This window comes from Telopea speciosissima, chromosome 1 (genome assembly GCF_018873765.1).
Source record: "Telopea speciosissima isolate NSW1024214 ecotype Mountain lineage chromosome 1, Tspe_v1, whole genome shotgun sequence".
In the NCBI taxonomy this organism is placed as follows: Eukaryota; Viridiplantae; Streptophyta; class Magnoliopsida; order Proteales; family Proteaceae; genus Telopea; species Telopea speciosissima.
The window spans coordinates 23,578,217-23,604,731 of NC_057916.1; the positions used below are offsets into that span (position 1 = coordinate 23,578,217).

Here is a 26,515-nt window from a genome sequence, read left to right on the forward strand (position 1 = left end):
GGAGATTACAGGTATCATGAATGATTTTGCTGAACCAGGCTTCCTTGCTCCTACTGGCTTATTCCTTGCGGGAACAAAATATATGGTATATCCTGGCTTCTTCCTTGCGCTTCATTCCCTCAGTTTCAGCCTCCATCTTAGACTCAACTTGCAATGGCGTTATTTATGTATATATACTTCTTTTCCTAGAGCCTAGAACACCTAAGCATTGCAGGTTTACACAATGAAAATCTCAGTACATCAAGTGACTTTTATTTGCTCTATCCTTTCTCAAATTGCTTGTGACCCCACCAGAAATTGGATTGCAGAGTCAAAAGACGTTTAAACTATGGCTGATCTGAAATAGGACATTAGATAAGTTAGGTTAGGAATGGATTTTTTGGTTCTTATTGATAAACTGACTTGACATTTATCATTTTGTGAGAGCTGTTCAAATGAAAGAATCTCTTATTCTTTTCCATCTTCAAACCAAATCAAAATCCTTTTGTTTGTTCTGACATGTTTTTTTTAAGGTGAATCCTTAGCTCAAAATGGGAGAGCACCCGGGAATTACCCAGGCTATGATGGTTCGAATCCATCAGGATTCATACATTTGACATGATTGTGCCAACTATCCTAGTTACTATTTTATTTCTGTTGTTCTTTCAGTTAACAAAGAAAATACCATAAACATAGAGACTTTCCAACCAAATAACCATTTCAAGGCAGAAACACAAAGCTACTACAACCTTCAATGTTCAAATATCATAGCTCAATCAATAGAATCATCTACAAACCAGGATAACCTACTCATGAAAACAGCAGTCTATCTTCAAGTCTGCTGGCAGAATAGCTTACAGAGTTTGGAGCTGTAGAGAACATAGAAGTATTGCTAGCTATGGGCACAAGTTCTTGCAACAAATGGTCCTAATTTCATCTCCAACTAATATTAGATCAGAGAGAAAAAAAAAAAAAAAAAGGACTGGTTCCAGATCTGGCAGTAATGCTGTTCAGGCCAATATCTCCTTTGATTTGATTTTTGTCAATAAAAAATTACCCAACATGATTGACTTCCTTGATTGACTCTCAAACCAAACGTTAGATGAATTAATCAACAAGGATATGTAGAGTATTTGACATGAAGAAAGGACATATTGTATCCCCTCGTAAAAAAATTAGGAGTCTTGGGGGAGTCGAACCACCATCTACTGGGTATAACCCCAGTTGCTCTTCCGTTTTGAGCTAAAGACTCACATACCTCCATAAATCATGTTAGTTTAATCCAATATTATGAAGAATGGTGTCATGAAACTTTTTTTTTATGCAACTTCTCTCTAATTTTTTTAAATGCTCTATTGTGAAATTGGATTCAAACTTCAGGGAGACAAAATGAATAGAGTAACATTAATCAGAGTTTTCTAAAGACAAAGGCAAAGAGAGATAGGGAAATCAGAAGAGGCGATGCTTAGACCACACAATCAAGGTTCTACCTAAAAAAAAAAAAAAAAAATCGAAATATATAATCTCTGTTCTACCCAAGGAAAGATCATTCAAAAAATTCATCTTTTTGTTATGAAAAGATCATCCAAAAAAAAATAAACCGAAATGAGAAAGATCATTAGTCCACAATCACGGTTCTACCAAAAAATAAAATAAAAAATTCAGAGTACCTTTAAAGGGGAGCCAATCTCTATGGACTGCAACTCCGGTTCTCCTCGACGGATCTGCCGAGATGGGGGCGAAAACGAAATAGATGATCTCCATTCGCAGCTCGACGATTCCGACGGCAGCGACAGCTTCTTGTTCTCTGTTCTTCGAGGTTCTTTGTTCGTTGAGCAATGAGGGCAGCGGCAGCTTCTCGTTCTGGGCTCGTTCAGCAACAGCTTTCTTCTTCCCTTCTCTGTTCGTTGAGACTAAATTGATCAGGAGCTTCTCATTCTGGGTTCGTTCAGCAGCGGCAAAGAGAGCTTCTCTGTTCGTTGAGCAATGAGGGCATAGGAGAGAGAGACACGATGAGATAGAGTTGGGTTCGGTTTTCGTCTCTTCAACTGAGATGAGTGGAAAGGAGGAAGGAAACTCGAAGGTTGTGTTCGTCTGCAAATCCTAGTGGCCTTCCTTCGCTGGTGAAGGAGAGGATGTCGCCGTCGCCGTCGCCGTCGTAGTAGCAGCCAGATTTGGTCACGACTTGGCCTTCCTTCACTGGTTTTCTTTCCAAATAGCTTTCGGGGTCCTTGGAGTTGTGAGAGAGAGAATGTCGCCGTCGCCACTGAGGAGTTGTGAGAGGGATGAGTGAGGGAGGGAGGGATTCAAGAGAGGTTCTGCTGGGAAATGTTCGTTCGATCTGAAACCTAGGCAAATGAGTGAAATGGGTTTGTTTTGAATCGGTTAGATGGGATTGGTTTGAGGTTTAAAGTGGTTCAAATAGATGGGGATTGGAATTCAAAAAAATTTGAATTTTTTAAATAACCACCATTGGATGGTTGTCAGGACACATGGCACGCTAGAAACTCACGGAAGTAGGATGGAAGTAGAGCTTTGGAAGTAGAGGATGTGGATCCTTGGTGCCTAGCACACGCTCGACACCATCGCTCTCGTCGGTTCACTATTGACCCACGGACCGAATGCCCCGAGAACCACTCAACCACCCACATTTAGGCTTCCCCACCGCATGCTCACCATACTCACACTGGCATTGCAATACTCTATCCAACAGGATACTTGGCATTTTCTCCAAGCTCAGATCCACTCCACGTCGACGGAACCCTAAACGTGGCGAATGCTAGTGCGTCGAGCGAGAAGTCCAGAGATTCAAGTATGACCTGGCTGACACGTGGCGCTCTTTGAAGATATATGACCTGCTTCTCTCCTTCCTTCTTTCCTTCTCTTCTTAGCTTTACTAAGGTCACCTATCTTGGAGGAAATTGAGTGTCTCTGATGTCGGAGTTGCATCAGTAATTCAATTCAACTTCCTTTGGTCTGTCCATGGTTTGACTCCAAGGTCTCTTTCTCTTTCCCTTTCTGTGTTACATCAATGGCTGTTGAAGAAGGGAAGACCAGAGAAGGAGGTAGGGTTTCGTCTCCGGCGGAACACTCCACTGCCGCCGGAGAAAGATGCTCTGGTTCGTGCTCTTCGTCGTCGACTGCTGTGCTTTCTAGTGAATACTCCAAATGTGGCACGGATCGGATGGTCAAGATCGAGCTTGATGCCGCCCGAGCTCTGGCGGATTTTGCGCAGTTAGCGCTGCTAGAGAGAGAAAACCTTAATGATGACTCCGGCGGGAAATGGGGGAATAAAGGGAGGAGGTCGCGGAAGAGATCTAAGAATACTTCTCCAGCGAGGGACTCGGGGAAGGACTTGGAGAGCTCAGAAATTCAGAGCTCCAAGTTGAGATCTTTGGATCTTTCCAAGGTTGGCTTCTTTCAATGTTTGTTTTTATTACTCCTTGTTTCTTCTTTAGTTCTGATTAGTTTCTGCAACTTCTTTTTGCACTTGATAGAACTGATATTCTCTGTATTCACAGTTTGGGATTAGGGAGTTTAGTGGTTGCTGTTTGTATAGGTGAGTCTCTGTTTTCTTCAAGATTGAAAGGTATAGAAATGTAGGCATTGGTATTCCAAATTAATACATTTGGACATATTTTTTATTTTGGGATGGGAGGTGTGGGGTATTGTAATACGCATTTGGTGTGCTTTTCCTTCTTCCCCTTTACTCAGTGTTTTGACACAAATGGAAGCTATTGCTTTACAATTTTTTGATACTTTTGCCTTGAACAGGCTCTCTATTTTGTACCAAACGATTATGTGATACTTATCGTTACTTGGATATGGATCCAATTAGTGTACACTCACATGAATTATCAGGGGGAAAAAGTTTTCGCTCTCATTATTGTCCCTTTTAGTTTTTAAGCTTCTATAAGATTCCACTTAGTGCTCATGCCTCACCAGTTAGTGACATGAAGCCAATCTGACAGCAATTTGGTTGTTAAAAGGGAAACATGAAGGAGATCACTCTTATTGAATTGGGACCTTGATGCAATCTGAAAATCCAGATTTGGATCTCAGATGTAAGCAAGACCCAATAATCAAATCTGTGGTCAGATCTGAGATAAAGGGTGCAACTGCGTTGGTAAGGGAAGAAATCAGATCGATGGAAGGGGAGAGAAGAGAGATGAGATCGATCTTCTTGGGAGGTAGAAGAGAACAGAAGAAATCCGGTTTGAGATACCAATCCCGTATGCACTGCTCAACAACACAAAAACTCTTGGAAAAAAATCATATTCTTTACTCAAATCATCTCTAATTAATGGGGAATGTATTACATATATATAAAATCTAATACAGTCAATAAAGTAAATAAACTCAAAAAGGACTCCTAGTCACTCTAATACACTCAATAAAGTAAATAAACTCAAAACAGAACTCTATCTAGGTATTAAGAATCCTAATCTAACTCAAACACTCAACTTAACTACTAACCCATGTACTAACTTTATCCCCACTTGAGCTTATAAATTAGGCCAATTAAATCAATAAACCCAAATATAAGAAGCCCGAGGTCCATAGAGCCCAACTATGGGCCAAAATAAAGTATTCTGAGGCCCGATTGACCCAATTGGACAATCTTAACTGCATCGATTCCCCCGAGTGTTGAGAAAAACTCACCCTCGAGTTTTGTAAAATAGAAGAATAAGCACCACTTGATCGACATCCACAATTGGCTTTGATGGAGCAGTTATCTAACACATCTTATGATCATCTGTCATGATCTCTTGACGATCCTTGGCAAATGATACCTCTCCGATTGGAATTTGATCTTGGGGTTTCACATTTGCAATTGGATTGTCGATCAATTCCTCAGCTTAAATCTTGATTAGTCCGTTTACTTCAACTTGATCGTCACTTTCATTGTCCACCTTTTCTACCACCTTTGATCTGTCTTTTGAAGCTTCTATTATGCTCAACATCTCATCATAGAAGCTGTTAATATCATAAAAATTCTTCCGATAATCTGTCCTGAAATCAAGAAGCCCTGTTTGGAGATCACAAAGTCTCGCTTGCATACTTTCTTGGAGTGTACGGATTTCAGCAATAATCGAACGACGTGAATTGTCAACCTCCATGATGTAACCTTTGGTTTGGCTTTGATACCAATTAATGCAATCTGAAAATCCAGATTTGGATCTCAGATATAAGCAGGCTCAATAATCAAATCTGTAATCAGATCTGAGATAAGTTAAGGGAAGAAATCCGATCGATGGAAAGAGAGGGAAGAGAGATGAGATCAATCTTCTTGGGAGGAAGAAGAGAATAAAAGAAATCAGGTTTGAGATACCAATCCCGTATGCACTGCTTAACAGCACCAAAACTCCTGCAAAAAACTCATATTCTTTACTCAAATCATCTCTAATTGATGGGGGGGGGGGATGTATTATAATATATAGACCTTCTAAAATTCCTAATTTGACTCGTTAAAGGACTCCTAAGCACTCTAATACACTCAATAAAGTAAATACACTGAAAACAAAACCCTATCTAGCTATTAAGTGTCCTAATCTAACTCAAACGCTCAACTTAACAACTAGTCCTGTGTACTAGCTTTATCCCCACTTTATGAGCTTATATATTAGGCCCATTATATCAATAAACCCAAATATAAGAAACCCAAGGTCCATAGAATCCAACCATAGCCCAAATAAAGTCTTTTGAATCCGATTGATCCAGTTGGACAATCTTAACTGCATCAGACCTCTAATGATTTTTGTTATGATCCTTGTTGAAGAGTGGGAAAAAAAATGCATGGACTCCAAATAACTCTACGTAGTATTAGTAAAGCAGATGAAAGAGAGACCGAAATCTTGAAAAGATCAATTTAGTACTTTAGGAAATTTATTTTGTGAAGTCCTTCAGAAGGGGATGGGGGGAGCAAGAATTCACAGTAAAATAGAAAAAGAAGAGTGAAAGATCTTTGTGGCTGCATTCATCTGTATGCAAGGTTATGAAGCAACAACAAAAGAGCTAGGCCTTGCAAACTGGTGAAGGATCTTAATTACTTGTCACTGTTCTTTACCATATGTGCTTGCTTCATGTGTTTCTGGAGTTATTTTTGCTGTATTTAACTCCAGCCTTCTCCCCAATAAAAAAAAACTTATATGTGAATTACATAGAATTAACTCTAGTCATTTGACTAAGATGATGTATTGAATGCCAAGCCTGTATGTTCTTTGCCCCCTCTGAAATTTTTAATACTGCTGTGTTGCCAGCATCATGTCCAAATAACGATAGTGTTCTGTCAGGTTGGTGCTTAGCATAAAGCCCTTTTCCAATATTTAGCTGAATCATTTATACATGAATCCCACCAATTTTATTTTTATTCAATTAGAGGGTATATAGGTATATGACAACCCCTCCCTCCCCCTCTCCTTCAAAAAAAAAAAAAAAAAGAGGAGCAGAAAAAGAGGCCCAATTAAATGAGTAAATAAACACCATGCATTGGCATAACCTGAAACCACTGCTGGTCATGAAACCCAACCATGATGTTGATCCAAATCACATTTGGCCTTATACACCTCAGTGGGGTCGGCGCAGGTACCCCACCTCCCCATTGCCATCCGTAGATTATAGTTGGTTTCTTGAATGTAGTTTGCCAAGAAGTTTCATTGTAAGTGGATAGATTTAGAATTTCAATCCTATTAGGTTGCACTATCGTGTTCAGGATTTAAAATTTGTGTTCTTTATAGCAGGATGGTCTAATGGTAGGTCAGAGCAAGCGTAGAAGGGCCTGTAAAGCTGTAGTGATGAATATGGTAAAGGTTGAACAGGAAACCAAATCAACTGATCAACCTCCGTGCTCCACAAGTTATGTGTCATTTGGTGGTGGTAGGTCAAAGCAAAATTTGACTGAGGTACTAAAGTTTTCTAACTTCTTGTACTTAATTTACTAGTTTCATATTATATTCAACTGAAGCTTTCCCCTTGCAGGCTGAGAAAGAAGCGCGGAGAATACGCAGGATTTTAGCAAATAGAGAATCTGCTAGGCAGACAATTCGCCGTAGGCAGGTCAGAACCATCAGATATATTTGTTTAAGATTAAGTGACCTTTTTAAGACTTCCTTTTTCACATATTTGCTTATATCAGGTTGCTTTGTACTTTCAGTTTCTCTACATTTGTGTTTGTGTGTGTGTGTGTGTGCATACCAATATCTATCTATATATATATATCTGATGAGGCTTTCAAGAATCAAGAATTGCTTTCTGCATTGGTTGGAGGCTATTTATCATTCTATTCTCTCTCTCTTTTTTTTTTTCAAGTGGGATGGGAAATGTTGGGGCAATTCCAAACCTATCTTATCTTTTTCCTTTGTTTAGGGTATCATGGATTTTGTTTTTTAATAATTTTAATATATATAAGTTATATAGTGAAATTATTTTCACTATAATAATTTCACTATATAAATGATGATATAAGTCCTGTAATATCATGCAAGTAACAACTGCAATTTAAAAGTTCCCCATGGCTATCAGCCTATCATAGACTGCAATGCATCTGTCATCCATGTGACATGGGTTCATGAGCATTCATATTTACACAATATTTATGAGCACAGCAGGGACCGAAGGAAAGACGAACTCTTGCCGCTTACAAGGTCACATTTAGGCACTGCACTACCTCATGGTACCCTTTTAGTTTTGAATCCTTTGGGGCTCCACCATTAGCAAATAGCAATACTGGTGGCTTCATATGTCATTGGTGGAGTTGGGTGGATTAGATGATCAGGAAGTGACCACTGGAGTTGCTGCAGTTTTGAGTTTTCAGGCATTGTTGGCAGTGATGAAGCCAGGGCAGTCAAAACCCTTGGTGTTGGAAGAGATAATACTCTCTCAAGGTGGATTGGCATCTGAGAAAGGTGTGAATTGTCAACAAGGTCAAGATTTGTCATGACATGGCTGAAGAAGGGAAAGTACTCCCTAACTCTTCCTGAGCTTGGTGATTCTGGATACTGTTCATTGTTAGGAGTGATCAGGCTGGGTGACTCAAGTTGATATCCATAGTGATTTCAGAATTAATCACAAGCCTTTGACATGAGGTCCAGTTTTAATTTTTGTCTCTTGGGGTCTGCGGGATGAAACCTAGCCAAAGTGTTGTTTTCTCTCTCGGAGGAGAGGTACAATAGTTGAATTCACACAGAAGAAACCTTAGAAATCAGATAATGAAAATGTGAAAATTGGAGGAATCTTTTTTGGGAATTCCTGAATTGTTGGATTAGGGATCCAAGAATATCATTCAAGTAAGATCAAGGTTAGAAGAAGTGGAGGACAAAAATAGTTGAGGGGGCTCGTGTTATGGGCTTGAGTGGCACTTCAATCATTCTATGTGATTTTAAACTTGTAGTTGCCTGAATCACTATTTCCACCAGAATTATGAATTGATTCTTAATTCTCCACGAATCAAATCAGTTCACAAAATGGAGCAGAGAAAGCAGTTCAAATCATAATTAGGGACCTCAACATGAATTGGATTAATGAACTGAACAAATTAAGTGCATATTTTGCATACACTAAAAATGACATTGTAAAATAAAATCAAGGAATTGATATTCTGAATTCGCTGTGTGTTCCACAAATCATGAGTTGTCAATTGAGCATGAATCTGATGAACTGTACTTGGCAACGCTGGATCTGATGTGGAAATTGGGGATCAGTAGTCAGTTGAAATTAGATGGGGCTTATCAGAAGGTTCGGATTGTCTTGCTCTTGGTTTGTTGGAAAGATTGTTTTTGTTCATTTTTACATTCTTCTTTGCTGATGAGAACTTTAATTTAGTACATGGGCAATTTTTACATTCTTCATTAGCCTCTTGTATACCCTTTCTTGCTATTATACTTGTTCCAATACCAAAACTCTAGTACCAGTATCTGTGCAAGCTTTAGAGGAGAAGAATGAAAGAGGAAGAAGAAAGGAAGAGAAGAAATTAGAAAGAGAGAGAAGAGCTCACGATTAGGTTAAGCATCCGTACTGTGAGCAATATATTTATATATTATTAAAAGATATTAAAATGACAAGTATACCCTTTGTTATAATAAACTAGTACGGATAAACCTCTACACACAATACATAAAAACAGAATTCCTAAACTACCCCTACCGGTAATACATAAATACAACATTCTTAACACTCCCCCTCAAGCTGGAGCATATATGTCACCAATGCTTAGCTTGGAACAACCATCTAGAATGGCAGGTCTAAACAGTGGTTTGATGGATGTATCACCAAGTTGATTTCCAGAGCTAACAAATGGAGTAGAAATCAGTTTTTTCATGACAACATCCTGCACAAAATGACAGTCAACCTCAATATGTTTGGTCCACTCATGGAACACATGAGTACTAGTAATGAAGATTGCAGCCTAGTTATCACAATACATGGTTTATCAACCGAAAAACCAAGTTCTTGAATAAAATATTTTTGGCACATCAACTCAATTGCAGCATGAGCCATTGCCTTATACTCGGCTTCAGCCCTGGATCGAGCTATTGTAGTCTTTTTTTTACTCCACCATGTAACAAGATCTGTGCCAACAAACATACAATAGCCAGTAGTGAATCTTCAATAACCATCAGCACCAGCCCAGTTCCCATCAGAATAGCCTATGTTATCAGTGTGACCATCATGACGATAAATTAGTCCTTTACCTGCAGCACCCTTAAGGTACTTCAGGATATGACATGCTGCTCAATGAGTCTGCTTGGGCCTTTTTATAGACTTACTAATCACACCAACTTCAAAAGAAATGTCATGCCTGGTAACAGTAAGATAAAAAAAAGCTGACAGACTAACCTCCTATACTGATGTTTGTCTGCAAACTCCTTGTTATCAAAAGCTCCAAGCTCAAGAACATACTTCCTCTGAGACAAACTAACACCTTTGTTGCTGAGAATCACCTCAATACCCTGAAAATACCTGAGAACTCCCAAATCTTTCATTTAGAATTGCTGTTGTAAATAAGATTTAACCTGTTCAATCCTAGATAACTCATTACCGGAAACAATAATATCATCAACATACATACACAATCATCATAACCACCTTAGAGCCTTGATGATGAACTACACCAAATGATTATAATAACACATGGAGAAACCATAGTCAGTGGCAACCTTGCTAAATTTATCAAAACCAGGCTTTCGGGACTGTTTCAACCCATAAATAGCCTTGTGCAACCTACAAACTTTACCCATAGGTTGCTCCTGTTATCTTTTAGAGTGCAAGAAGGAGAAGAGAAGAAAGCTGAAGAGAGCAGCCACGGTTTTGGTTTGGTGTGTTATGTCTCAAAACAAGAGACTAACATGCTTATATTGAAAAGAATATAAGTCCTTAGGGTACAAATCCTTGGCCGCCCAAGTCTGCCCTCACTGGAGGAGGTGTGTGGATATCTACAGAGTGAGGAGACCTGTAGGGGTGCCATGGGGACTGCTCCCACTGTTGAGCACTCTGCTCTGGTTTCTTCCACCCCTCAGGACTCCACTAAGGGAGCTGATAAGGGGGCTGCTAAGGGAGCTGCGAAGGGCCGCTTCTTATGTGACCATTGTGGCAAATCTGGGCATACGAAGGACTTTTGTTGGGATCTCCATGGGAAGAAAAATCCTTGGCCGCCCAAGTCTTCCCTCACTGGAGGAGGTGTGTGGATATCTACAGAGTGAGGAGACCTGTAGGGGTGCCATGGGGACTGCTCCCACTGTTGAGCACTCTGCTCTGGTTTCTTCCACCCCTCAGGACTCCACTAAGGGAGCTGATAAGGGGGCTGCTAAGGGAGCTGCGAAGGGCCGCTTCTTATGTGACCATTGTGGCAAATCTGGGCATACGAAGGACTTTTGTTGGGATCTCCATGGGAAGCCTCCTTTTGGTTACTATGGGGGATTGAAAGGGCAACGGAAGAAGGGACCTAAGGCTCATGTTGGAGTCCTTGAATCTGATCCCTCCTCTCTTTCCAAAGAAGACATTGCTGCATTTCGCCGGATTGTGGCCCATCTGGATGGTTCCTCTGCTACTCCTACATCCACTGCACTGCAGGCCTCTTCCTCCTCCAGTACTACACCTTGGGTCATTGACTTAGGTGCCACGGATCATATGACTGGTAGGTCTCAGCTGTATAACTCCTATTCTGTTTGTTCTGGGAAAGATAAGGTAAAAATTGCTGATGGTTCCTTTTCTTCTATTTCTGGTAAGGGAGATATCCAGGTTGCACCACTTTTACCCTTGAAGTCTGTCTTTCATATTCCCAACTTTGCCACTAACCTTCTTTCAGTTAGCTAATTGACTAAATCTTTGAACTGCTTTGTCACCTTCTTTCCTACCCATTGTCTCTTTCAGGATTTGGTGACAAGGAGGGTAATTGGCTGTGGTCGTGAAGCTAACGGCTTGTATGTTTTGGAGACTGGTGCTTCCCCTGTTGTGCAAGCTTAGTCCTATGTTTGTGGGCAAGAAGGTGGACGTACTCAGGAGGATATTTTGCTTTGGCATCGTCGTTTGGGGCACCCTTCCTTTTCTATTATGAGGAAATTGTTGCCACATTTATTTACTTCTTTTCCTGTCACTCATGTTTTTCATTGTGAACCTTGTCTATTTACCAAAAGTTGTAAAACAGTTTATCCATCTACTGGAAATAGATCTACTTCACCTTTTCATCTTATTCATACTGATATTTGGGGACCTTCCCCTGTTACCTCTTTGCGTGGCTTCCGCTACTTTGTTTCTTTCATTGATGACTATTCTTGGGTTACTTGGGTTTATCTTTTGAAACATAAGAGTGATGTCTTTGTTGCATTTAAAATTTTTTATGAATTAGTGTATATCCAATTTCACACTTGGATCCAAATTGTCCGCTCTGACAAAGGTGGGGAGTATATGTATAGGGGTTTGGAAACGTTTTTTTTCTGACCATGGCATTATTCATCAGGTGGCCTGTGTTGATACCCCACAACAAAATGGGGTGGCTGAAAGGAAAAACCGCCATCTCCTTGAAGTGGCTAGATCCCTTTGGTTTACCATACATGTTCCAAAAACCTTTTGGTCTGATGCCCTACTCACTGCTGTCTTTCTTATTAATCACATGCCTTTTAGTGTCTTGAACTTCAACTTGAACTTCAAGGTTCTTCTTGATGTTCTACCCTCAAGGTCTTCTTCCTTTTCTCTTCCTCCAAGGGTGTTTGGTTGTATTTGCTATGTACACATTAGCAAATCTACCCGCACTAAATTGGATCCTAAGGCCCTAAAGTGCATCTTTCTTGGGTATTCCTCCACCTCCAAAGGGTATAAATGTTATCATCGTCCTACTCGTCGGTGGCTTCTCTCCAAAGATGTCCATTTCTTTGAAACCATACCGTATTTTCAGTCACCTCTTCAGGGGGAGTGTTCATTTCTTGGTGGTGGTGTTGAGGGTGAAGAGGTTCCCGAGTTTGTTTCATTTCCTTTCCCCTCTCTTGTCCCTATTTCCCCTTTTCAGATTGACAAAGGAAAGAAAAATTCTGTGGATACTATTGTTGAGGGGGAGCCTCCTAGTGCACAGGAGAACAGAGAACAGGGGGAGCTACTGGTGTATACGAAGGACAGGAAAAATCCTTCTTCATGGCTTCCTATAAAGAAGACCTGCCAAAATCCTTCTTCGTCTCCTCATCCTGAGCCTCCATTCATCGAGACAGGTATTCCTTCCTCTACTTCTACATCCTCAGACTTAGATCTTCCTATTGCTCACCGCAAGGGAACTTGGGCATGTACTAATCCCATTGCCAAATTTGTTTCTTATGATTCTCTCCCTTACAGGTATAGCCTTCACTGTGGCTATCTCATCCATCTCTATTCCTAAGAATGTAGCAGAGGCTATGGCAGATCCAAAATGGAGAGAAGCAATGAACACAGAAATGTTGGCTCTTGAGAAGAATCACACTTGGGACCTTGTTGAACTCCCTAAAGGGAGAATCCCTGTTGGATGCAGATGGGTATTCACAGTCAAGTTCAAGTCTGATGGTACTGTGGAGAGGTATAAGGCAAGACTTGTTGCCAAGGGTTATACACAGGTGTATGGCATTGACTATCAGGAAACCTTTGCTCCGGTGGCCAAGCATAACTCCATTCGTGTTCTTCTCTCAATGGCTGCAAATCTTGATTGGCCATTATACCAGCTTGATGTAAAGAATGCATTCTTACATGGTGACCTAGAAGAAGAAGTATATATGCACTCTCCTCCTGGGTTCAAGCATCCTGGTGACAATGGGAAAGTGTGTCGACTTAGAAAGGCTCTCTATGGACTCAAACAGCCTCCTAAGGCTTGGTTTGAGAGGTTTAGACAAACCCTCCTACAAAATGGGTATACTCAAAGTCAAGCTGATCACACATTGTTTATACAAAGGAAGGGCAGCACTATTACAGCTCTCATTGTTTATGTTGATGACATTGTGGTCACAGGAAACAGTGAAGCTGAAATCTCAAAACTTAAGCTTTATTTGGCTCGGCAGTTTGAGATCAAAGATCTCGGTCCATTGAAGTATTTTTTGGGGATTGAAGTTTCAAGATCCAAGCAAGGGATCAATGTTTGCCAAAGGAAGTTTGTCCTTGATCTACTTACAGAGACAGGCTACTTAGGATGCAAACCAATCTCCTCCCCTATTGAGCAGAATTACAAACTAGGGGAGGATTGTGGTGAACCCCTTGTGGATGCTGAAAAATATCAGAGATTAGTAGGCAAGCTAATCTATTTCTCCTTCACCAGACCTGACATAACCTATGCTGTTGGAGTGGTGAGTCAGTTTATGCATGCACCTAAGGTGGGACATCTTGATGCAGTTTACAGGATCCTCAAGTATTTGAAGTCATGTCCTGGAAAGGGTCTTCTCTTCTCTAGGAATGGTCACTTGAGAATCGAAGATTATACAGATGCTGATTGGGCCAGGTCTATTTCTGATAGAAGGTCCACCTCTGAATACTGTACTTTTGTTGGGGGAAACTTAGTCACCTAGAGAGGTTAGAAGCAAGCTGTGGTAGCAAGGTCAAGTGCTGAAGCAGAGTTTAGAACCATGGCTCATGGTGTGTGTGAAATCATGTGGTTGAATAAACTTGTTCAAGATTGGGGTTTGAGACAACTGAGCCTATGAGTCTCTACTGCGATAACAAGGCAGCAATAAGTATTGCTCACAATCCGGTTCAACATGACAGGACAAAGCATGTTGAGGTTGACAGACACTTTATCAAGGAGAAGATAGAATCTAAGACTATTTGTACTCCTTTTGTGAAGACAAATGAACAAGTGGTAGACATCTTCACCAAAGGACTTAGCTCTCATCACTTCAGTTTTATGTTAGACAAGCTGGTTATGTATGACATATACCACCCAGCTTGAGGGGGAGTGTTAAGAATAGTTGTATCAAGGGTATATATGTACATAACCCCTGTTTTATATACTTTATGTGTCATTTGTATAAGGCCAAGGGCCTAAGTGTAATTGTATATTCTTTTCAATATAAGTTGTTAGTCTCTTGTTTTGAGACATAACACACCAAACCAAAACCTTCGCAGCTCCCTTAGCAGCCCCCTTATCAACTCCCTTAGTGGAGTCCTGAGGGGTGGAAGAAACCAGAGCAGAGTGGTCAACAGTGGGAGCAGTCCCCATGGCACCCCTACAGGTCTCCTCACTCTGTAGATATCCACACACCTCCTCCAGTGAGGGAAGACTTGGGCGGCCAAGGATTTGTACCCTAAGAGGTTCAAAATCAGAATTAAGGCCTCCAAGGAGAAATAAGACCCTCTCTTTCTCAAACAACCGATGCACTTTGACCTCATCATCAGGACACAACTGAAGATCTCTATAGTGATCATACTCTTCCCACAGGCCCACAACAAGACTATAGTAGTCAGAGATGCTTCTATCACCCTGGCGCAGGCTAACAATCTATTGGAGAAGTTGGTACACCTTTGTAGAGTCCCCAAGTCGATAAAAAATACGGGCCACACTGTCCCAAATGTCTTTGGCAGTCTCTTTGCCCATAAATCTTCTTCCAATCTCAGGCTTCATTGAGAAAAGAAGCCAGACCATCACAAGAGAATTCTCAGTGTCCCATTTGGAGTATCCTTGGTCGGTAGGGAGGGGAGCCTTGATGCTGCCATTGATGTATCCCATCTTCCCCCTACACCAAGAATCAATTTCATGGATCGGGACCAATCCAAATAGTTGTGGTTCTCAAGCTTGGCAATAGGAAGTTGGATATTGGGGCTCTCAAAGGAAGAAGGGAGAGATGGAGCTATTTCCACAAGGGGCAAGGGTGTTTCAACATTTTTCTCACCCATATTTGATCTTAAATCAACCACTTAGAAGATGTAAATAGCAGCACTTCAAGCAAACAGATTTCTCTCAAAACAGTAGCACAAAACAGGGAAAACAATAGCCAAAAAAAGGCTAGAAACACTTGTAGATCTTCAGAAAATACTCAAACAGCAGCGGAGTAAAGATGAGTAATGCTCCTTACCAAAAAACGATGCAAATGAACCATAAACAATGGCCAAACAAGGCTCTATTGAAGAGCAGGTGCCAATCTAGACTCTAGCTGGCGGAAATTCTGGGCAGAACAGCCAAACCGAGATCTCGTGGATGAATGGATGCTTGCAGAAGGCTTAAGAGGAGCCAAGGAGATCAAAGAGGACCCCCAAACGAAACCAAAGCACTAAGAAGCACTCCATTTGGTTTCCAAACAAGAGAGAAACAAGTTAGAGAAGATAACCTCACCAGACCTTCGAACAGCAGCAGCAACCAAGTGAAAGAAAACCTTCTTCACTCTCCAAACTTCCGTCGAACACTAGCAAACAGCAGGATCAATGCTTTGATACCATGTTATCTTTTAGAGTGCAAGAAGGAGAAGAGAAGAAAGCTGAAGAGAGCAGCCATGGTTTTGGTTTGGTGTGTTATGTCTCAAAACAAGAGACTAACATGCTTATATTGAAAAGAATATATAATTACACTCAGGCCCTTGGCCTTATACAAATGACACATAAAGTACATAAAACAGGGGTTATATACATATATACCCCTGATACAACTATTCTTAACAGCTCCATGTATACCTTACCTCCTCATGCAAATTGCCATACAGAAAACCGATCTCTAGCTGAAAAAAAAAGATCAATCAAAGATTAACAGCCAAGGAAATGAAAACCCTCACAGAGTTCAGGTGAGCAACAAAAGAGGAGGTCTCAAAATAGTCAACACCATTGGTTTAAGTATAGCCTTTAGCAACCAAGAGAGTCTTTAGGCGCTCAACAGAGCCGTCCGTGTTATACTTGATGGTATACACCCAACGACACTGCACAAATTCCTTACTTTCAGGTTGGTCAACCAAAGTCCAAGTCTTGGGAGAAAGCAAGGCATCCATCTCCACATCCATAGCTGATTTCCATCCAAGGTTAGATAAAGCATCTTGATACTTGTTAGGAATAAAGTGAGAAGTCGAGGATAAAGCAAAATTACAAGAGAAGTAGGAAGATGCTACTAGAATCATACCGAGCAATAGGAGATAACCAAAGATTTCTGAGTACATGAGTAAATACGTTTCCGTAAAGCAATACGTAAGTCATCACTGGGAGAAGAGCCTCTAGAAAAAGAGTCTGACTACAAGGAAGGTGTTGAAAGATAAGTGGCTGCAGTTGGTGGTGACGACTTAGGATGGTGCTTGTATACCTATAATAGAAGCAGGATCCACAAGAGGAATTAACTGTGGAATAGGAGGACTAGGAGAGGTAGGTCCTCAGTCGTTAACAACAGAACCAAAGTATGGAGTATTTAAAAAAAAATGTAACATTAGCACTGTCAAATTGTTGACGAGTGACAATGTAACAACAGAACCAAAGTATGGAGTATTTTAAAAAATGTAACATTAGCACTGTCAAATTGTTGACGAGTGATAGTGTCATAACATCGATATCTTTTTGGAGTATGAGAATACCCAAGGAAAACAGACTTTATCCCATGTGGAGACTGTTTATCAATGCCGGGAAGAAAATTATGAAAAGAACATGTATATCCAAATATATGTGGTGGTAGAACAATTAAAGAGCTGTTCGGACAAACAACAAAAAAGGGAGACTGATATTGAAAGACAAAAGAGGGCATACGATTAATCAAATAATGGACAATCAAAATCACATCTTGCCAATACATTTTGGATACACTCATATGAAAACCATCAAGGATCTAGCAATTTCCAACAAATGTTGGTTTTTCTATTTTGTCACACCATTGTGTTGAGTTGTACAGGGACAACTAGTTTTATGGATAATGCCGTTCTTATAACAAAATGATGACATTTCACCTTGAGTAATTTCTAGAGCATTATTAGAGCACAAAATTTTTAAACAAACACCAAATTGAACTTTTATTTCATATTAAATTTGTTGAAAAGATAAACTTAGAACGATCTTTTAAAAAACACAAAACATGTCATTCGAGAGTGATCGTCTACAAAGGTGACAAAATAAGAAAAACCAACCCTACTTTTGTAGACTTGGAATCATATACTCAACCTATATATACTCAAAGGCCCCTAATCTTAAGTTCTTTTCTGATTCCCCCAGAAAAAACAACTCCCACATCTTCCTATCCCTTGGTATTTTAAAACCCCTAAACTACCCCAGGTACCCTCCACTCTCCTCCCGTATTCCTCTTCTAGCAGCCCACTGCGGCCCTTCCTCGCTGCGTCCTGATCCCTCCCCCACCCATTTCTTCCCCAACCCTGCCCCTCCTCCCTACCCTACACCCACTGCCCTTGTGTTGTCTTTACGGAAACATAAGCAACTAGCTCTAGGGAACTCTTGGCAGCAGCTGTAGCCTTCACTGCCACATTTGCCTTCTCTTCTGCTGCAGCAATCTGGAAGCATCCACTATCTCCTCGGCCGAAAGAGCTCTTAGAAACGACGTTCAGTAGATTCCAATGATTTATAGTGTAATATGTCGCAATTGAACAAAGGGGTGATGAAAGAGAAGAGTAATTACAACTCTGCTTCTTCAGTCCAGCAAGGAGACTCTTTTTTTTAAGCAACTCTGCTTCTTCAGTCCAGTTTTGGCATTTGGATGATTTTCTGAAACAAACAGTCGTGCTTTTTATCATTGAACATGGTTTAAAGATCGGTTTGTTTCATTATTCTGTTTATTTAGGCATAACCATTTGTTGGAGAATTGCTGAAATACACTACATTTTTTTCCTTCACTTAAATTCATGTAAAGGGAAAACAGAGTGGGTGGGGCAGGGATTGATGAGAATGGAGGCAAGTTTGCGGCTGGATGCGGTCCAGGTGGTCTTAGAATCGGAACTAGTGCTGCAATTGATGTCGGTGGCAGTTGTGGTGGAGTTGAAGCTCATGCTTTAGAGGTCGTCTGCAAGGTTTCCGAGCCATGGTTGTATGGTTGTGGATTGCTCTACTGGAGGTCGAGCCCACTTCTTCTTGGGGTACCAAGTACTGCGTACTGGTCAAGCACCTTAGATTCCAAGGAGTGGAAAAAGACAGATATGATGGTGATGGAGATGCAGAGGGAAGGAAGTGGGCAGCGGTGGGCTGTTGGGAGGGGAATACAAGAGAAGAGGGGAGGGTACCAGGGATAGTTTAGGGTTCTAAAATACCAAGGGAGAAGGAGATGTAGGATTTGTAATTTCTGGGGGAATCAGAAAACAACTTAAGATTAGGGGACTTTGAGTAAATATACATTTGAGTATAGGGGAGGGATAGTAATTTCCCCTAAATATACGTTGAGTATAGTAATTTCCCCTAAATATACTTTGAGTATAGAGGGGAGGGATAGTAATTTCCCCTTATATATAAAACAATGCTGCAAAGTTTCACTTCGATCCACCAGGCAAAAGTAGTAATGGAGAGTGGTTTAACTTGATAATAAGTTTCAGAATGAGTCCAAGATAACAGGATTTCAGCACCCAAAAGTGAACAGATTTAAGTGAAACTTCAAATTTCAATAAGAGATGATGCTTAACAGGAAATATCTTCAGTTGACCTTTAGATAAATGATTGAACAACTGAATAATTTCAAAACTTACTTGATATTTGCATGGACAAAATAGACTAAATAAGATAAAAGAAGAAAAACATGATTTGAAGAGTCTCACCCTAAGCCTAGGCTGGTATCTCACCAACCCCCCAGCCTCTCACCAGGAACAGAATCTGAATGCAACTCTATTCTCCCAGAAGAATTATATAAACTCAATTTCATTCAAATGCTTACAGACAACTCCTTTTATAGAGAGGATTGGCGGGTTCGAGACCCTTATTGGAACTTGCTCCTAGACTTAATGGCTTTTACATTTTCAAGGACTTACATTGAGACTCTTTTCAAGATATTGAATGAACCTTGTATTTTCAAGGGCTTTCACAACTAACAATGAACTAACCTATTAAGATCCCCAAGAACCTATTGATATCCCCAAGACTTCACAACTTTAGAGGACTAGATGCCAACTGACTAGTTAAACTCGTATGGGCCACTTATCCTTTATATATATGGGCTATCAAAATAAGCTCATGACATTTAAAAACATCAAAATTCTCAGCTCATGACCCATATAAGCTATTAGGCTACTTATTTAACCCATTAGACTTGAATTTGGGCTTGTTCCGGCATGAATACTTGTGCTGGAACCTCTCTTGATCTTCATCAAGTAGACTTCTTGAGAAACCCTACTAGAACAAGGATTTGTCAAGAACTAGCAGAAAACCAGATCTGATTTTCAAGAAAACCTGACAAAGTCCTCATATAGGTAGCATATCACCATGCGCAGGGAGGAAGGAAGAGAATATTGGCCTATGTGTAGTTTCTTTGGCAGAGAAGGTTCTCTGTGCATGGAAAAGGAGAAATCTCTGATGCGCATAGAGAAAACCAGAATATCAGCAATCATAGAAGCCGTAAGTCTTCAACAATAGTTCATGCAGAGAATCAATATTCATTACAGCAAGAAACCCTAGATTGTTTTTATTATTCCACCAACTAGTGTTCGGAGAGAATAAATACTGCATTGGTTGCTGTTTCCACAAAGGAGAACTCTAAAAAGACTCAAAATTAGATATCTTAATGCTCTATTATCATGTTATAATACCAAACCCTAATACCAGTACCTGTGCAAGCATAGATAAGAAGGAGAAGAAGAAAGAGGAAGAAATTAGAGACAGAGAAGAGCTCACAGTTAGGTTAAACAGCCCTCCTGTGAGCAATATATTAAATATATGAGAGATAAAAAATAAAAATAAAAAAAAGACAAGTATCTCCCTGGTTATAAATTTATAATAAACCAATACAGATATACAACCCTACAACACAATACATAAAACCAGAATTCCTAAACTACCCCTACCGGTAGTACATAAACACAACATTCTTAATAATATTCCTCGATCCCTTGGTTGGAGGACAGATCTCTCTTGGTCTTACTGAAAAAAAAGAAAGGAGGGGGGGGGGGGGGAAGGATAGAAAAATAACAGAGAAAAGGAGTATGAAACAAAGGGGGGGGGGTGGGAGTATATTTTTCTCTTTTTTAATTGACATTCATAATGTGATGCCACTGTTATGCTGTAGACATGTATCAACATGGATGTTGGAAACTACTTTTCTCTTTTTATTTTTGGTAACACTTTTGCATACCTTATGGTTCCCTGAAATATATTATGTGAATATATGTTCCAGTGTTGTATATTAATGTAACTTCATCAATATGTTTGGGTAGTGGTTTTGTTGAGGAACCTATTTGCAACTGTTATCTGGACCCTTCTAGATGGGCGAAGCTCATTCGAGCCCTTCCGCTACTGCTGCTTTTGCTACCACTGCTACTTTATTTATTTATTTATTTTTTGCATTAGTCTTTGAATCCATTATTCCTCAGCTTGCTGTATCAGGTTCTCCCTCGTCAGCTAATTTTTACTGCTCTACCAGTATGTATTAAGGCCGTCAGTGGAACATATTTTAATCCAAACTGATCTATTAACCCACATCTGATCAATTATAGGATGGATATAGATTTAGGTATATCCATCCGATTAAGATCCATTCAGTTCTTCTGTGCATATAACATGTATTACTAGACACTTGTTACTAAAAACATAAAGCGGTACTTGTTTAAGCTATGATATTAACGTTAAAACTTGCTAGTATTTGATCAATTATAAAAAATAACCTCTTTATTTTATATTATGTGGAAGGAGTTTAAGGGCATTGCAATGTTCTTATAAAGTAAAAATATCATGAATGATATAAAGTGATTGGCCTTTAGACAGATATATTCGTGTCTATAGCCAGTTATCTAATTTTCTAACTGGATAAGAATATGAAGTCCTTGATTGCATATCTAACGTATATCTGTTTTGGATCCAGATTCTTAACAGACTGGAGATGGAGTTATTCCTATCCACTCTGATAGCGATTTGTTTAGTACCCTAATATGTATGCAATTTTAATCTGCATAAATTTCCCTTGTGGATGTAGTAATGATGTGAAAGTCCATACAAAATAAACAGGAGAGGAACTAAATTGGGAGAATATGAATTGCCAAGCATATTGTGAACAATTGGATTAGAAGCTACCAGCAGTTTTCTAGCTTAGTTTCACTAACCAGAATCTAGGGGGTCATGAGCTAATATAATCCTGCAACTCTTAAGAATTACTTCTCAAACAAAGTCCTCTTCTTAAATCCCTCCAAAAACTTTTTTTTTGGGGGTGTTTGAGCTTAGAAACCAGGTTTCTCTTTTAGGAGATGGAAAACTAATTACCCAGGGTTATCATTTGTGTTCTATTCAATGAAACTAAGTAATTAGTTGCAAAACTTTGCTAAGTAATGGAGTTGTCACTGCAGATTGTTGGATTGACCAGAGAATGATGGTGTGTGATGGTGTGTTATAGTCATACTTGCCCTTAGGGTAGTACTTGGTTAGTCGAAGAAAACCGCTATGAGGCAATGTTTTCAAAACTGGACCAGATGCTAGACCATCATGGTCTTGCCATTGGCAGTCCAATTGTCCAACTGATATGGTGCTTTAAAAAGTTGATATGCTCTAAAATTAATGTAGGTTTTATAGTTTGAATATAAGAAGAGTCAAGTATCTGGTGTTAAAATTTTTACATGGGGTTTTTAGGTGTTTTTGTGTTTGAATCATCTATATTGCTTTTCATAGAGTATATTATTTTTGAGAAACAAATATCTCTATTTGCTCCACAACTTGTCTTGTTTGAAGGATCTGAATGTTCTGATGGTTTCAACGGAACAGTTTGTTGACCAGTCAATAGATTTCGATTGACTTCTGATCCTTGGGGTGTTACAGACCTGTTAAGTCTTTCCAAGTGACAATGAATTGTCAATGGGGTCTGACTTCCTGATCTTACAGTTTCTGGTAACAAGCCATCAAGAGTTGTAGTTGCCTTGACACTGGTGTTTTAATTTGGCGGCGGGGGGGGGGATTAGCTTGACCCATTTAAATTACAAACCCAACATTTGGTGGCCACTTAGTCACAATACATGTAGGGTTAGACTATGTTTGCACAAATGGAATAGATCTTCACATGCCCCGTCTTGGCATTTGATGTTAGGTTCTTTAGAATGTCATCCTAACCATTTCAGGGGTTTTTAGATTACGGACAGACTTTTAATTTTTTGAACCCTAAATGTTAAACCCGTGCCCAAAACCCAGTCTGACCACCGGTCTGGTTTGAACTTTGTGTGTAGGACCGAGGGGGATGGGGGTGTAACACTAAATCTGTAATCATGATGAACATTGAACTTTAAAAAGAAAACAGTGAGATTCACAACCTCCAAACCATATTTATTGCAAATTTTAATAAAATTACAAACATGAGAGAAATTTGATTTTCCTTTCTGTTACACCAAAGTCAAATGATTAGAGAGTTCTTGGTCACTTTTGGCTTCATGCTCCAGTAAAGATGTTTCCTGCTCACATTGGCAAGTCGACCATCATCCTCAATCCTAAATTGTTAACTTAAAATTGATTTGGCAATAGATTAATATGTTGTTCAAACTTGGTGATTTGCTGTTTAGATGATGCTCTGAGTAACATGAATGTTCATTGGATTGGAATAATTGTTTCTTTGTCAAATCTCTGTTTTTTGTTTTTTTTTTTTTTTTTTTTTTGGGGGGGGGGGGAATGTCCTGGTTTAGTGTTTGGTTTTCGAACTTTAGGTGACACTATTTGATTACCTGAACACTGTTTCTATGTTCCTTTAAAGCATTAGTTTGACATGTAGTATAAAAGCATTTGTCGCTAGCACTCCTTGCTGGTTTCAAGCCTGAAAAAGGAGGAGGTTGAGTATCAGAATGACAACTAACATCGTAAAAACCTATAGTCAAACTTTTTGGGGAGGGGGAAAATAGTTGACACCATTTAGTTGAGACAAGGCTGACTTGAGTTGATTAGCACTCCTAAAGGAAAGGATTTATTTTCTCTTTTCTTTTCTTGGGTATTAGAAATTAAACATGGAAGTTATAGCGATGAAGCCATTAGAATTTTTTTTCAGTTGGAGCTGATGAAAAGTTAACATTCTTTTGTTGTTTGTCATGTGGATTACTTGGCGCATATATGGTTACAATCTATTGTTTGGTTTATCTATTTATTTTATGAAGCTAATGTATTGTGTTTCTTTTTCGCCATTTTTTTTTTGGCTTTGAGCTCAGGCCTTCTGCGAGGAGTTGACCAAAAAAGCAGCAGATCTAGCATGTGATAATGAAAATATGAAACGGGTATGATATTCTCTGTGAATATGTGGTTTATCTTTATTAAAAGTATTTCTGTTATGTATTTGAGGAAATACACTAGTGGGAACAATATCCAAATTATTTTTATTTTCTGCACCAGGTTTTTAGAGCTATGCTCTACCCACTTTTTTCTCAATCTGAATGGAAATTCTCCTTGAAATCCTTTCTTATGTTAACGTCATGATCGTTTACTGAAATCATTCACATTTTGGTGGCACATTTACTGAGAGAAGGAAAAGGAGTTGATCACGAAAGAATATCAGTCACTGAAGGACAAAAATGAACAATTGAAAGCACAGGTGGGTGAGACTTCTATTTGTTAGCACTAAAAGGCATATTTTCACTTTTATCTGAAAGAGGTCTCAATTATTTTGCAGATGGTCAAGATAATAAAGGTCGAGGTTAAGGAAACTCCTGAAGAAACTTCTTCAACCCATGGTGATGCATCGGCGTCTTCATCTACAGAATTGCCATTACTCATATACAACAGACCATTGTTTCCACCATTTCTTTGGCCTACCATCATTCATCCTTTAAACCCCATGCAAATGTCGGTTGTTCCTGAAAATGCAACTGTACGGAAATGTCCAATGCCAAGTAACTATGAGCTAGGTTCATCAAATGAACAAGGAAACCTCCCAAGTCTTAATGGGTCAAGAGCCCCCTTCTATATAATACCGTGCCCATGGTTCCTCCCTCTTGCCGACCATGGAAACCAACTCCATTCTCAGCCCTTAGATTCATATGGCTTGAAGGAAAAGCAAGATGAGAACTCCATTAACAACCATCAGGATGACGGGTCTTCTTCAAAAGTAATGGGAGATATAGGTAACTACCACCAACCTTCATCTAAAGAGTTAAAAACAGATGTTGGTTCGTCTACAGAAGCAAACACCAACACCACTAACACTAATCCTGGGTCCGCAGTTGCATTACCAACTGAAGTTCAGCTCATAGGACCTCATCCTCAAGGAGTGGTTCTTACTCCTGTGCCCCTTAGATCAGTCAAACCCAATTTTACCGTGAAGTGTGAGGATGAGTTTCAAACCGATTCAGATTCTGTATTCCAAGTGGAGGCTGTTTCTTCTGCAGCTAGTTATTTTGCAAGTCCTTTGCCTGAGAAGTTGCAGGGAGTTGGTGGGTACCCAAACAAGAAAATGGTGGATGTTGCTGTTGCGGCTGAGGCTAGAAAGAGGAGGAAGGAGCTAACAAAGTTAAAGAACCTCCATGGTCGTCAATTTCGGATGCATTGTTGAGCTCAGACGAAGTTTTGGTGAAATTAATTAACAAAAATTGGTTTCTAATGTTCGAGCCCAATCTATTCCAGGTCTCTGGAAATCTTGATGTTGGTTCATTTTGCAGGGTAATCTCTCAAGGATCATAAAAGTTTCCTCGAGTATACAAGTACACTGAGTTATGGTTGGCTATATCGTTTTGGATCTGGTTTAATTAGTAAAGCCTTTTAAGAGATCCGGTGCCTCCATTAGTGAGTACATTGACATGATTGTAGTTTTTAGAGTTCCCTTGGGGTTTGAAAAGTTTAGAATTTCAAGTTGTACAATGAGGTTATTAGTGAGATGGTTTATAGCTTATGTATTTCTTGGAAGAGAAGACAACATGAAATTTTTGTCATATTGTATCAAAAAAGAGATCACTAACGTGGGATCCGCTCAAGGACCTATTGGTTTAGGACCTTAGGTAACTATATCATGCATTCCCCAGGTCATTTTTTGATTTGAGGAGAAAGAATGCGCTTTTCAAGAATGGTTGGAAGAAATGCACCGGGTTTCAATTCGATTTCCAGCTGGCTGGTTTTGATGCAAAAAAGACAAAACGGGATAGAGGTTAGAGTGGAGGAGTTCTCTTTCCCCAGTAAGCATCTTCCATTCAGTCCATATTGTTTCTTACAAGATCGGGAGTCGTACACCCCCGTAATAGAAACCTATCCTCAATAATTGATTTAAATTCCTTCAATTGTCACTTCAGAGATACTAGAGATATCAGCCATTGGTTGTATCCTGCCTCTTTCAGTCTCCATGTTTGGAGTTTGTTAGAAGCTGAGATCGAGGGTTGTACATCACCAATAAGATTATTCAGATCATCAATCTGCATATTTCTTGTAGGCCAAAAGGTAGCAGCGCTCGAGCACGGAGCACTGCCATTCTAAAATAGTAATAGCAGTGCAACATTTAATACCAGCCATTGATCTAAATCAAGGTTAATCCTAATTGTTGATTACTTTACAAGATTTTAACCTATTACTTTCTGTTACAATGACAATCGGTTAACACCTCTTCTATCGAATGGAAGGAGCGAGGTAGAGATGGTGTGCAGAGGAAAAGATAGAAGACACAAGAGGATGGCGCTGAGTTCTTCTCATCTTCATCAACATGGGCAACGGAACTCCCATTCGACCTTCTAATTAAACCCTAAAATTGTGGAAAGAAACCATTAAATTCTTCTGATTAAACCCTGAAATTTTGGAAAGAAACCATTAAATTATTCTGGGATTAAAACCCAAAATTTCCGATGGAGTTTGAGTTCTTAATATCACTTCTAATTTTAATTTCTGAATTTCCGAGAGAGAAAGAGAGAGCTGGAGAGTGGAGATATGGATCATGGAAGAAAGAGAGACACGTTGCCATGAAAGAAAGAGAGAGAAAGAGAGAAGTGAAGAGTTTCTCTCTGACCGATCCAAATTTAACCTAAGTAATTTATCCTAATCTTTACTCTTCACGAGACAC

General features: G+C 39.6%; 1 protein-coding gene and 1 long non-coding RNA gene across 3 annotated transcripts; both read left to right on the forward strand.

The window, feature by feature from the left end:
- Positions 1 to 2,755: 2,755 nt before the first annotated feature.
- On the forward strand, positions 2,756 to 25,361 carry LOC122640439. Of its 2 annotated transcripts, none has more exons than XM_043833642.1 (6): positions 2,756 to 3,388; positions 6,717 to 6,881; positions 6,958 to 7,035; positions 23,691 to 23,756; positions 24,005 to 24,070; positions 24,149 to 25,361. In XM_043833642.1, exons 1-6 carry the CDS (start codon positions 3,011 to 3,013, stop codon positions 25,025 to 25,027), a joined length of 1,632 nt encoding a protein of 543 aa, XP_043689577.1. In that variant the 5' UTR covers positions 2,756 to 3,010; the 3' UTR covers positions 25,028 to 25,361. The 2 variants fall into 2 exon arrangements, with proteins under 2 accessions (XP_043689577.1, XP_043689585.1); XM_043833650.1 differs by having other exon boundaries at positions 2,769 to 3,388; positions 6,720 to 6,881.
- LOC122640462 lies at positions 10,386 to 18,457 on the forward strand. Its single transcript, XR_006329664.1, has 3 exons — positions 10,386 to 10,399; positions 12,968 to 12,971; positions 18,262 to 18,457. It is a non-coding gene; the product is annotated as an uncharacterized LOC122640462 (long non-coding RNA).
- Positions 25,362 to 26,515: the final 1,154 nt, after the last annotated feature.